Raw genomic sequence first — 14,215 nt, forward strand, 5'->3', positions numbered from 1 at the left:
TGCCAGAGTTCAGTCGCTAAACTTCCCCTTCCTACCCTATGGACCCTCTGGGACAAGCTCATCCATTTCTCGTCAACTACCATCTATTCCCTGATGGCTCAAAAGATTTATCTCCAGTTGAGGCTGTTTCCTGAGCTTTAGACTATATGTCTAACTGGGGGGAAAAAACTCACATGGATATTTCATAACCATATCCAAAACTTAATTCATCTTTCCCTCAAAATTTGTCCTCCTTGGGGATCCCTGGGTGGCTCAGCAGTTTGGCGCCTGCCTTTGGCCCAGGGCGCGATCCTGGAGTCCTGGGATCGAGTGCCATGTCGGGCTCCCGCCACAGGGTCTGCTTCTCCCTCTGCCTGTGTCTCTGCCTCTCTCTCTATCATGAATAAATAAATCTTTAAAAAAAATCTGTCCTCCTTTTTATATTCCCTTTCTAATTAACCCAAGTCACTGGAAGTAACTCTAAAATTCTTCCCTCTGGTTGAAGTGATCCTGATTCCTTAATACTTGCAGCATCTGTCCCTTCTTTCTGTCCTTGTTGGGTTTCTTCTTTACCTCATTTCTCACCTGAACCACTGGCATATGGAGGGAGCTTGAAAATATTTGTTGGATATAAAATAACAATATCCAACAATAACTTGTCCCACTAGGGCACAGACCATGTCTTACTCATTTTGGAGACCCGGAACTGAGTTGACACACCACCCCAGATATCTACTGAATCAATCATTCCAGGGTTCCATACCTGAATCAAACTCTGAGGAAATAAGAACCAGGGACCCATTTTTAAAAGCTCTCTGGATGATTTCTATATAGCTAATCCAGCAAAGCCTTTATTATCTTGATAAAAGAGAGCAAATTCAAACAAAGGCAGAGATGGGACTGAATGACTTATTACCTCTATAGAGATCTAGAATAAACAGAACTCCCAGATATAAACAATTCTTGAATCACCTGCTACTATAACCTAAGCAGTAACTCAGCATTCTCACTCAGTTAACATACTGCCCTGTATCCCCACAATCTACTCCCCAGACAGCAGCCAAAATGGTATTTCTAAAAGGCAAATCAGAGCACGCTACCTTCCCTTCACTCCATCCCACGCCCTAGGAATAGTTTCTCCTCATAGTTTAAGAACAAAATAAAAAAAGCTTTACTCTGGTTTACGAAGTCCTACACAATCTGGCCTCTGCCTATCCCTCTGGTCTCATCTCCCACACTCCCCTGTTCTTACTGTCTACACTGCAACCACACAGGACTTTTTGTTCCTAAAATATACCAAACTTTTTCCAGCCCTAAAATTTCTGCATTTGCTATTTCATCTGCCAAGAATGTTCTCTTTGATTTCATCATGGCTAGCCCCTTTGTTCCAATTCAGCCTCAGTTTAAATGTCCCTCTCAGAGGGGCCTTCTCCAATCACTCAACCAAAAGTAGCCTTTTAGTCACATGCTAGGACAACAATCTATTTTAATCTATCATTTAATTTTAATTTATCATTTGTCAAAAGCTTGTATTCTCCCTGTATTTATTCACTGTCTATCTCATGCCTACAAGAATGTAAGCTCCACAACAGCAGTGAACCTGCCCTGACAGTAGATTCGTTCATTACTTTATACCCAAGTCTTAGAACAGTTCCTGGCATACAGCTGGTACTCAAAATTTATCTGTAATCAATCTACTCTTTTTAAAAAAAATTTTTTTTTTTTAATTTTTTATTTATTTATGATAGTCACAGAGAGAGAGAGAGAGGCAGAGACACAGGCGGAGGGAGAAGCAGGCTCCATGCCCCGGGAGCCTGATGTGGGATTCGATCCCGGGTCTCCAGGATCGCGCCCTGGGCCAAGGGCAGGCGCCAAACCGCTGCGCCACCCAGGGATCCCTCAATCTACTCTTATTTGGAGATCACCCCACTGTTATGATTTTATCCGAGGATAAATAACAAAATTTCATCTTTTTGAACTTCAAAATTCAATCCATTGAATAAAGCCAATTTGACTACATTAATGAGAAAGTGTAATTCCAGTAAAATTATTTTTCAGATATTCTAAACCAGAGAATTATAAAAAGTAACTAGTGTCTAAAAATTACATTCACATCAAAATCAAGTTATATTTTTCCAGATACTAATTCAAAAAAAAATCTAAGTTGTTATAAATTTTACTAGCACTGAGGAGGATAAAACCCAACGTCCATCAACCAGTGAACAGGTAAACAAAACACTGCCAAGCAGTAAAAAGAATTCTTACCGATGTACATAATGATACAGCTCAATCTTACATTACGCTCAGTGAAAGAAGTCGGGCAAAAAAAAAAGTACATACTGTATGATTCTGTTCATACATAAAGTAGTAGAAATAGTGACAGAAAGCACATCAGTGGTTATCTGGGGTTGAGGGGTAGCAAGGAGAGAATAATAAAGAAAAACTACAAAACTTCATGGGAATGATGGACATTGTTCATTATCTTGATTGTGGTGACTAGTGTAATCACAGGACAAAACTTATCAAACTATACACTTTATATATGTGCAACTTATTGTCAATTATACCTCAAACTATTTTTTAATTTTTAAAAATTAGATTATGCCCTTGCTTAAAACCCTTCAATGTCTCTCCATCCTCCAATAATAGAAAACAGAAAATTTGCTATAAGATTTATCAGCATTATAAGGGAGTTAACATTTAAATGGAATGAAGAGCGAACTAATGTCATAAGCTTATTTCCAACAGCTAATAAAAACCAGACATACTTCAATAGGTTTTAATTTTTAACTTCAACAGATATAAATAATATATTCACAAAAATTAATCTTACATTTCTACATCAAAAAGCTAAATCTGTGATAAACTCTCACAATTACCTGTAGAAGGTGGTGATTTCTCTGGGTGTTTTGCATTTAAAAGTTTTCTGCTAATAAATATGTAACCACAGGGACACGATTTACATGCAACAGGAACCTGTACAAAAATAAAAAAATTATATTACTATTTTTCTATTAGACTTCTCAATGTTTATGTAGTCTCCTGAACTGAATCATAGATTTATTTAAGGAAGTTGGAGTCATAAATTTATTTAGGAATCATGGATTTATTTAAACCTGCCTCCTTACCAACAAATTGAGACTGGTGGTGTGTCCAATACATCTTCACATTCTCCTAATGCTTTACAATACCATGTATATAGAAAATGCATGAAAAATGTGCTGATGGGAGTGACCAACATAAAACCATAACAGAATCAGACCAAGGGAAAATACATGGGGGAAAAAAGGTAGTATTTCCTAAAATATGTTTGACGGCAATTTATGTAAACCAACTGGAAAAGGGAACATGGCTGGGAATTAAAGTAATCCCAGCACAAGAATGAGGGCCCAACTCTAATAGTGAGAATGGAAATGGAGAAAGATAGATGCGCCAGACATTTCAAAAGGGGAAAATACTTCCATTATTCCATTTCATTAGAGAATGAAAATACTAATTTGAAAAGATATATGCACCTTTATGCTTATTGCTGCATTATTTACAATAGCCAAGAAAAGGAAGTAACCCTAGTGTCCATCCACAGACAAATGTATGAAGATGTGATATACATCTCAGGTGTGTATCCACTGAAGTTAGGACGACATGTATGGACGTAGAGATTATGCTAAGGGAAGTAAGTCAGAGAAAGACAAGTATCAATAGATTTCACTTATATGTGAAACCTAAAAAACAAAACTAATGAACAAACAAAAGAAGAAACAAAGCCATAAATACAGAGAACAAACTGATGGCCTCCTGGGGGGTAAGGGAATGGGCAAAACGGGTAAAGGCGAGTAGGAGGTACAAGTTCCCAATTATAGAACAAGTAAGTCATGGAGTTGAAAGCACAGGGAATACAGTCTATGGTACTAGAATAATAGCCTTGTATGGGGACAGATGGCAGCCACATTTATGGTGAGCCTACAGGGCTGTCAAAACACCACCTTGTACACCCTGAACTAATGTTAACATTGTAGGCCAAATATACTTGTCTTAAAATTTTTTTAAAAGGGAAAGTACTGAAAATGGCTCCCGTACTAGTATGAGAGGGCAAGATGCCAATTACCACTGATAAAAAAGAACAGTTTAAAATTACTTTGAGGGCCAAAAGCATACCATAAACCAAAGCGAATGTAGGAGAAGGTAGGAATCAAGATCTAGCATCTTTTAGTTTCAGCTCCAGAAAGGACATTGGATAAAACACTCAAGCTCGGGGATCCCTGGGTGGCTCAGCGGTTTAGCGCCTGCCTTTGGCCTGGGGCGTGATCCTGGAGTCCCGGGATCGAGTCCCGTGTTGGGCTCCTGGCATGGAGTCTGCTTCTCCCTCCTCCTGTGTCTCTGCCTCTCTCTGTGTCTATCATGAATAAGTAAATAAACCTTAAAAAAAAAAAAAAACTCAAGCTCTTCAAACTTCTGTTTCTACATGTGTAAATTACAACTGCCTCCTTTCCCTATTTCAAGTCTACAATGATTTTTCAAAAGCTAAATGTCATTAAAAATCATTTTTAAAATGTCTGATTTCTCCACAATCATTTCACTAATATTAACTGTAAAAATCCTTGAAATCACAACATGTTCACCAAAAACCAGAAATTAATCTCAACCAAAAGCACTCACAGAATATTTTATGATCAGAAAATTGCAATTTGCTTTTGTAAGATAAATTCCATTTGCCCATTGTTCTGCTTGTGTAAAAGTTTAGTTACAATTATAAAGCTTTTTATCCAGGGACGCCTGGATGGCTCAGTCAGTTAAGTGGATGACTCTTGATTTTGGCTTAGGTCATGATCTCGGGATCCTGATTTGAGCCCCAAGCAGGGCTCCATGATTAGTGGGGAGTTTGCTTGAGGATTTTCTCCCTCTCTCCCTGCCCCCACTTGAGTGCGCTCTTTTTTTTTTAAGATTTTTAAAAATTTATTCATGAGACACACAGAGAGAGAGAGAGAGAGAGAGAGAGAGAGAGAGAGGCAGAGACACAGGCAGAAGGAGAAGCAGGCTCCATGCAGGGAGCCTGACGTGGGATTCGATCCTGGGTCTCCAGGACCATGCCCTGGGCTGCAGACGGCACTAAACCTCTGAGCCACCAGGGCTGCCCAAGTGTGCTCTCTCTTTAAAATAAATATACACACACCCCCCAAAAAAATAAATAAAGCTTGCTTTCTCTGTGTAAAGAATGCTTCATAGTCTGAAATATAAATACTTGATCTAATTAAGCTAAATTAGTATTTTGGGTGAATTTTCTTTGCATAAAAGTACTAAACAAATGATCTCTAGTTTGCAGGTAAGAAAAATAACATTGAATCCTATAAAAATAGTCAAACTCCAGATAGGCCAAATAGCATGCTTAGCATTAAGAATGTGATGAGATTCTTTCAAGCCAGGACAGAAAATGAAACGTTACATTTTCTAATACTGTAAAACGCATCCAAAAGAGGTTATTTTAAAAATTTCACATCTTCATAGAAACTAAACTCAAAGGTACTGACTCATTTCCTTTACACTTACATCATTAAGGACGTTCACTGTAATATAAATTGTTTTAAATTAATGTTATCCAAGAAACACAGAAACATGATGTCCTTATTCAAAAGCTCCTTTGCCACTTGGCAAGCATTTTCTTCCAGCTACTAAAACTGGATTTTAAAATTTAAAGTTAGGTCTCTATCTTATATGCAAGAAAAATATTATCAACACATATCCTGAATTAGGAGAGGGCTGCACTTAGATGAGACATGTACATATGACTTTGGCATGAAAGAATGCACAAACACTAACTGATAGGCTGATTTTCACTCCTTAATGAGTCTTCTATGATCAAGAAACATTTATGCGCCTGAGCTAAGTCACCCTAAAATCCCTTTTAAAATGGAAAGCTCCTTTTCCCAACCCCAACCCTGAAAAAATACAACCAACCACCACCACAACCCAAATCCTAGTAAAAGAATTCTTACATAAGGTGGACTTCAATAATATTAATCTCTTTACAGTATAATTTGCTTTTCAAACAAAAATTCTATGTTTCCTTCAAATTTTAGTTGTAATACCAAAGATGATACTAACGAAAATTCTTTTTTTTAATGTTTATTTTTTTATTTTTTTATTTATGATAGTCACAGAGAGAGAGAGAGAGAGAGAGAGAGAGAGAGAGAGAGACAGGCAGAGGGAGAAGCAGGCTCCATGCACCAGAAGCCCGACGTGGGATTCGATCCCAGGTCTCCAGGATCGCGCCCTGGGCCAAAGGCAGGCGCCAAACCGCTGCGCCACCCAGGGATCCCACTAATGAAAATTCTAATGCTATACTCTTAGGGTTTTAAAATAGAAAAAAACCCAAATTTTTGTTTATTGATGACTTCTTGTTTATTAATTTATCCCTCGAAAGTGCATTTGGGTTATTTATATGTTTACAATAAATCACGTAAAAACAAGTAAAACGCTAAAAAAAAAAAAAGTGCAAAATACATCCTGGTCCTATATTGTTTGATCTTACAAAGTTCAAAATAACCACATTATAGAGAACTCATTTACATTCTTTGGTGCTAAGAGAATCAAAGTGACCTACAGTGGACACGTTTTGCTACATAACACATAAAATTTCCTATAAATAGGAAAAAAATAGCTGCTCTAATAAAAAATTAAAAAACAGACACATACACAAAAGATACCAGACAACTAACAAGAATCTTTAATGTGGCTACATACAAAATGGTTCAGTAATGTGAGCTACTGGATGTGAAATCTCTCGAAAATGAAAAGTACTGTGGTTTAGATGTTTCAGAACGGTATTTTCAATGGAGGCCCCGTAAAGGGGATGTTATAAAACAACTGAAATCTAGGCCTTGTTTGCTGATCTCTGAACCTGTTTTTAAACCTACACACACACGGACACAGAACATAGGTAAATCTATTTAAGTGGCACAGTCTTCACAAACTTTGAAGAATTTACATATTCTTTTATGTTTATAAAGTATACCAAAATTCTATTCTAATATTCATCAAAGACTTAGAATAACATTAATCTCATGACGTTTAAAAAACAGCTTTCTGGATTATATTTTTTTTTCTCATTTATAACTATAAGAAGCTTGTACTGCCTAATAATTAGCTAAAATTAATCTTTTAAAAAAATAAAATCTTTTATTTCCTTCAGTCCAGTAACTTTCAGTGAAGCAATTTCAAGAATTATCAGAAGTTTTATTTAGTCCTCATGTATACTTTCTTCTCTCAAATACTCACAATAAATAAAAAACAAAACCAACATTTAAAATTATGTAGTAGCTCCCCATGGACTCAACTGTGTCCCCCACTAAATCCAGATGTTGAAGCCCTGACTCCCAATCTCAAGGTACTTGGGAGGTGAGAGGGTCAGGTTTAAAGTCATGAGGGTGGGGCCCTCACGGTGGATTAGCGGCCTTCTAAGGGAACCAGAGAGTTCTCTCTGCTACAACTCCAACTTCCAGGCTCCAGAACCGCGAGAAAATAGTCTGAGCCACTTAACCTCTGGTTTTTGGTTATAGCAGCTGGGGGCAAGGGGCCACGGTGTCCTTGATAACGAGATGAACGTGTGCTTCCAAATTAAATGTCCAGTACATCTTGTTGAATGATTACCGGGATGCCCAACAAGCTTATTGTCCTCCCCCCCCCTTTTAAGATTGATTTTCTTCTTTTTTTTTCTTTCTTTTCTTTCTTTTTCTTTTCTTTCTTCTCTTTCTTTCTTTCTTTCTTTCTTTTTCTTTCCTTCTTTCTTTCTTTCCTTCCTTCCTTCCTTTCTTTCTTTCTTTCTTTCTTTCTTCTTTTTCCCTCCCTCCCTCCCTCCTCTCTCTCTCTCTCTCTCTCTCTCTCAGACATAGAGAGAGAGAGGCAGAGACACAGGCAGAGGGAGAAGCAGGTTCCATGCAGGGAGCCCGACGCGGGACTCGATTCTGTGACTCCTTTTCTTTTTTAAAGATATTAAAAACAGGTTATTTTTCTCAAAAGAGTACGTTATGCCAAGTAAAATAAGGTCAAGATTTGCAGTAACTTGTGCCCTACAGAAACTGGAACGCGTGAACCTGCTCCTGGAGCACAGTTAATTGGAACAAATGGAAATGACTTAAATATGGATATGATCTCCTGCCAAAGGGACTTCAATCACAAAACCCAATTCTGCCAGAATTTAACGACTCTAAGTGGCAAACTCAGTTTCAACGGCAAGAACGCCGTCTTCACTCTACTTGGAGGGACACGGAGGAGTCGCCTTTAGCCGCGTAAGCCCGGAGGGTCCGGGAACCGTGTTCTCCTAGCGCCCCCCCCCCGCCCGCAAAGGCGTCTGGGTAAGGCGGCAGCACGCGCCCTCAGGCTCGCTCAGCCCGCGAGGTCGCCCTTAACGAACCGACACCAGCCCGTCGGTTCTAAATTAAAAAAAGAAAGAAAGAAAGAAAAAAGGGATCCCTGGGTGGCGCAGCGGTTTGGCGCCTGCCTTTGGCCCAGGGCGCGATCCTGGAGACCCGCAATCGAATCCCACTTCGGGCTCCCGGTGCATGGAGCCTGCTTCTCCCTCTCTGCCTGTGTCTCTGCCTCTCTGTGTGTGACTATCATAAATAAATAAAAATTTTAAAAATAAAATACAATATTATTAAAAAAAAAGTCTCTAGCCATTTCAAATTACTCCTGATTTAGAAAAAAAATTTAAAAAAAATTTTTTTGAAGAAAAGGGGAGGAGGGAGGTAGTCATTTTGAAAAAAATTCTCTGAGAAAAGCAGGAAAAGAAAAAAATCACCCCGAGCCCCGCGCGCGCGGGCGTGAAATCGGGGCCTCGGGGCGGTTCTCCCCGAGTTCGCGCCCGACTGGCCGCGGGCTGAGGGAACGTCCATTATTCCCGCAAAGCGGGACGCGCGCCTCACGCCAAGAGACGGTTTAAAAACCAGGTTTTTAAAATCACAGCCGTGACGCTAATTCTGTGTGGAAACGAGTCATTCAGGGCTCATGGAGCTACACGTCGGTGACTAAACAGACCTCAAAGCACAGAAACGCCCGGTTCTGAGGCGGCGGCGGCGGTCACGTCCCACGGACCCAGCGCGGGGGCTCGCGGCCGCCGCCGTCAGGAACGGAAGGAATATTTCGTGAGGAAAAAAATGTCCAAATTTGGCCAAACTTGAAGGCGCGGCGACCGCGGCGCGTTTGTCACACGGACGCCGCACCCGGCCCGGGAACAAAGCGGCCGCCGGGCTCCCGGGCGGAGGGCGCGGCCGTGCTCGGCTCCGGGCCCGGTCACCGGGCGACCCCCCGTGACCCCCGCGCCCCCGCCGCCAGGTGGGCACCGGCCGGACCGCGCCCCCGTGACCCCCCCTGACTCCCGCGCCCCGGGCCGCCCCCGCCAGGCCCCCACCTGCTGGTCGCACTCGGGGCACGACTTGGTGGCCATCTTCACTTTCTTGGCTCGACTCGCAGACATGCTCCCCTCCTGCAAGGCGGCGGCGGCGGCGGCGGCGGCGGCCCGGGCTCCTCCCCTCCGGCCTCCGCGGCCCAGCCTCCACCCGCCCGCTCCCCGCGGCCCGGACCGAGGCTCAGGCGGGGGCGCGCGCGTGCGCGGAGCCTGCGTGCCGGGGGGGCGGGGCGCGGCGTGGGCCTGCGCAGCCACGCCCCCTCCCGGCCGGCGGACGGCGCGGGGGCGGGGCCTGGGCGGGGCGCGGCCGGAACGAGCGTAGGGCCGGACCAACGAACGCGCGGGTGGGCGGGGCGAGGCGCTGGACGCGCCCCCGGGGGCGGGGCCTAGCGACGGGGTGGGCGGGTCAGCGCCGAGCGCAGGTGGGGGCCTGGCCTGGACCTCCTAGCGTGCGGAGGTGAGCGGCTCGGGCCCGACGGGATGGGCGGACACCTGCCCGGGCTCGGCGCCGAGACCTGGGTCCGCCGTGAAGTCCGTACTCACTAGGCGAGTGTGGCCCGTGGCCGGACTAGATTACAGCAGAGCTGGGCTGCTGACGGCAGTAAATTGGTGGACTGTTTGGAATTTTATATCAAAATGTACAATCCTCTTGGCCTTTGACCTAGCCTTATCACCTAGCACTCTGCCCCTAAGAATCGGTGGAAGAGGTATTTTCCACCTGTACTCAAATCCATTTGTGCAAAGATGCTGCACACACCTAGCACCCCTGCCCCTAAGAATCACTGGAAAAGGTATTTTCCACCTGTACTCAAATCCATTTGTGCAAAGATGCTGCACTCACCCAGTGCCTCTACCCCTTAGAATCACTGGAAAAGGTATTTTCCACCTGTACTCAAATCCATTTGTGCAAAGATGCTGCACTCACCCAGCGCCTCTGCCCCTAAGAATCACTGGAAAAGGTATTTTCCACCTGTACTCAAATCCATTTGTGCAAAGATGCTGCACTTTGTGGCACTGCTTTTCAGAGCAAAATCAGAAACAGCCCAGGTGTCCCAACAACAAACTGCTTGAGCAAATTAAGGTGTGCATACAATATCGCCGCAGAGCAATGTGAAGGGATACAGTGATCCCCCACATGGTGTTCATTGGAAAACCTTACGATTGCGCAAAAATATGAGCATATATTTGTACTTGCATATGCATTAAGACACTGGAGACAAGGAACTGCGGGACAAGGACAGGAGGGAGACTTATTTTTCATTCATATCCTATTGTAGTATTTGATTTTTCTACTACGTCAACCTAGTGTGGCCTTTCACCCATAAAGGGAAAAGGATTTGAACACGACTGTCGAGGTACCAAGTAAGCCAGGTGACCCGCTGTTGAGGGAATTAGTCCTAGAAAGCTTTCTGGAAAAGTCACTGAAGCTGAATCCCCAAGGATGTCAAGGGGAGGTCTCATCAAAAGTGAAGACCTACCAGGCAGACGGCACTGTGTGGTCAGCAATTTGGTGTTGGGGGAACGCCAGGTCCAGGGCAAAGAATTAAGGCTGGGGAGGTGGGCCATATCCAGTTATGCAGGGTCTTTGCTACCACCGGGAGAAGTTCAGATTTCATCTTGAGGGCAATGGGGCTATAAGGGTTTTAGGTTGCAGAGTAATAGGATTCGATTTGAATTTGAGAATGATTGGTCTAGCAAGATGCCCCAGGTATCAGACATGAGGAAAGAAAGGTCAGTGAAGGAGAGGGGAGAGATTAAAAAAATACATATGGAGGCCATAACGTAAGGCCTCATAGTAAAACTTGAGGATCAGGGATATTTTCAGGATGACTCTGAAGTTTCTATGCAAGGACCGGAGGAAGAGGAGTAGCCGTGGAACACAGTGCTACCATTTTCTGAGAATGACATAGGGCACAAATCTGCAATCCAGGCCCTGAGGAGTTTTCTGAGAGTTTCATTTGAGTAGGTCCTTTTTCTGGAAATCTCCTCAAAAGGCCACTTGGCTGGGGTCGGCGATAGGTCGGGAGAGGTCTTTAACTTAATGGTTAAGGAGACTGAGAGTTGGCTGACGAACTCCACCTGGGTTCCCCCCTTCTCTCTGGCTGCCTTCTAGCTAACAGGGCTCTTGTGGCATTATCTCTGGCCAATGACATATAAACCAGGCTGCTGGGTGGGATTTTTAGGAAGGGTTCTGAGTTCCTGGTAAAAATGAACAGATTCATGTCCTTTGCCTTTCACACTGTTTCTTACTCTCTGTGGAGCATGAACGTGAGACCCTGAAGGTACAGAAGCCACCTTCTGACAGGAGACCAGGAGGAGGTTATCTATTGTTTTTTTTTTTTTTGAGGTTATCTATTGTTATGTAACAAATGACTTCACAACTTGGTGGCTTAAAACAACAAAGATTTATTACCTCGGTTTCTGTGGGCCAGGAATCCAGGTGTGGTTCTGCAATCTCCTCTGATGCTCAGCTAGGGGGGGAAATCTCTTTCTAAGCTCACTCTGGATCGTTGGCAGGCCTCTCTGTCCCTCATCACCTCGTCTCTTAACAACATGGCAACTGTGGGGGGCCTCACAATATGGCATTTTGGCTTTCCCCAGAAAAAAGAATGAGAAAGGATGTGCATGACAGAAGCCACATTCTTTTTATAACTTAATCTCAGGGGCACCCGGGTGGTTCAGTGAGTGAGCGTCTGCCTTCGGCCCAGGGCGTGACCCCGGGGTCTTGGGATCGAGTCCCACGTCAGGTTCCCTGCGTGGAGCCTGCTTCTCCCTCTGCCTGTGTCTCTGCCTGTCTCTCTGGGTCTCTCATGAATAAATAAAATCTTAAAAAACATTTTATGGCTTAATCTCAGAAGTGGCATCCCATTACTTCTGTTTTCTATTAGATGCTAGGGCCGCCTAAGTGGCTCAGGCAGCTGAGCGACCAACTCTTGAGTATGGTTTAGGTCATGATCTCAGGGTTCTGGGATCGAGCTCCAGGTCCCAGCTCCATGCTCAGTGGGTAGTCTGCTTGAACATTTCCGTCTCTCTCTCCCTCTGCCCCTACTCACCCCCTTGCATGCACACGCGAGCTCTCTCTCTCAAATAAATGAATCTTACTTAAAAAAAAAAAAAAAAGCTAGTCACTAAGTCCAGCCCACACTCAATGAGAGGAGAGCACACAAGGGCAAGAATACCAAGAAGCAGGCTGCCTACCTCAGATGCCACACATGGAACCATGATCAATCCACTAAGGATGAACAAAAAGCTAGAAAGCACCTGGGACTTACTGCATCATTAAGTACCTACCCCAGTCATGGCCTGTCTCCCTAGATTCCTTATAACGTAAAAGAGGGAAAACAGCTCAAAATGAGATACAGCCCCACCCCCATGAGAATAGATAAAAATACCATCAGATGTTAGTGAAGGGGGGGCGTATAAAATGGTGCAATCACTTTGGAAAAAGGCCTAGGAAAACTAAATATACACATAGCCTGTGACCCAGTATTTCCAATCTTAGGTATCCGTCCAAGAGAAATGAAAATATATGTCCACAAAAAGACTTATGCAAGAATATTCATAATAGCTTTATTTATAATAGGCTCAAACTGTGGGGAAAAAACACACAAATGTATCAAACAGGTAAACAGATAAATTGTTATATTCATTTCATGGAATACTAATAAGCTTTTAAAAGGAATAAAATGTTGATACAGCACAATGAATTAATTTAAGAACATTATGCTTAGTAGAAGAAGTCTTACACAAAAGAGCACACACTGTACAATTCCATTTATGTTAGTTCTAGAACAGGCAAAACGATTCCATGGTAGAAAAAAATCAGAGCAGTGTTTGCTTCCAGCAGGTAAGAGTAGGGATAAAATGAAAAGGTATGAGAGAACTTTCTGGGCTGATAGTAATAGTCTGCACCTTCAGAGGTGTTTGTGTTACACAAATGTTTGCATTTATCAAAACATACAGTCAAGATTTGGGCATTCATCAAATTTCAATTTATAAGAACAAGAACTGTAAGCCAACACGGAACTCTAGGTAATGACATGGCTGCTGAAGCACTTAGGGTGAAATGAGCTAATATCTGCTACTTTGTATTGAAATGCACTTAAAAAAAAGGATAGCTACAGGAGTAGGGAAGTGATAAAGTCTAGTAAAATGTCAATGGTATGCTTTAGGCAGTTGGCATACAGGTGTTCACTGTAAAATTCAGGTATTTTTTATGTTTGAAAATTTTAATAAATTACAGTAAAGAAAACCTACTTAGGTTTTCAATTATTTGCTATCAACATATTCCCGACTTATACTGATACCAAAACAAGGGCTTTCTACAAAGTGGCTGAGACTGGCTCTAACACTTATTCATTCATTTAACATTTACTAGGTACCTACCATGTGCTGGATTTTGCGGTCTTCAGGGGGTATAATCTTGGGAACCAAAAACTCCCTGCACGCCTGGGTGGCTCAGTGGTTCAGCATCTGCCTTCAGCTCAGGTTGTGACCCGAGGGTCCTGGGATCGAGTCCCCCACTGGGCTCCCCATAGGGAGCCTGCTTCTCCCTCTGCCTGTGTCTCTCATGAATAAATAAATAAAATCTTAAAAAAATCTCTGCTATTGTGAATTTTATAATCTAGTAGAGAAGAGGACACATATGATCACACAAACATGTAACAACTGTGATCACAGTTACGAAGGAACCATACTGGGGCCCTAAGGCCCCTGACAAGGGGACCTGACCTATAGTGGGGTGGGGTAATCATGTAAGACATCCTGCAGGAAATGTGTGTGATGGGGAGAGCTAATGAGGTGAAGAGCCGTGGTAGCACGGACGGAGTAGCTGGA

At 43.0% G+C, this 14,215-nt stretch overlaps 1 protein-coding gene across 2 annotated transcripts in view; it reads right to left on the reverse strand.

The window, feature by feature from the left end:
• C23H16orf87 (chromosome 23 C16orf87 homolog) overlaps nt 1–9,570 on the reverse strand; it is a 28,944-nt gene extending 19,374 nt beyond the window's left edge. The window contains exons 1-2 of one of the 2 annotated variants that reach the window (XM_041739122.1): nt 9,383–9,570; nt 2,859–2,955 (exon numbers count right to left, since the gene is read on the reverse strand). In XM_041739122.1, the coding sequence (XP_041595056.1) occupies nt 2,859–2,955; nt 9,383–9,448 (163 nt within the window). In that variant the 5' untranslated portion in view covers nt 9,449–9,570. The remainder of the gene's footprint in view (nt 1–2,858; nt 2,956–9,382) is intronic. The other variant, XM_041739121.1, reaches the window with a different exon arrangement.
• Nucleotides 9,571–14,215: the final 4,645 nt, after the last annotated feature.

Source organism: Vulpes lagopus, chromosome 23 (assembly GCF_018345385.1).
Source record: "Vulpes lagopus strain Blue_001 chromosome 23, ASM1834538v1, whole genome shotgun sequence".
Lineage (NCBI taxonomy): Eukaryota > Metazoa > Chordata > Mammalia > Carnivora > Canidae > Vulpes > Vulpes lagopus.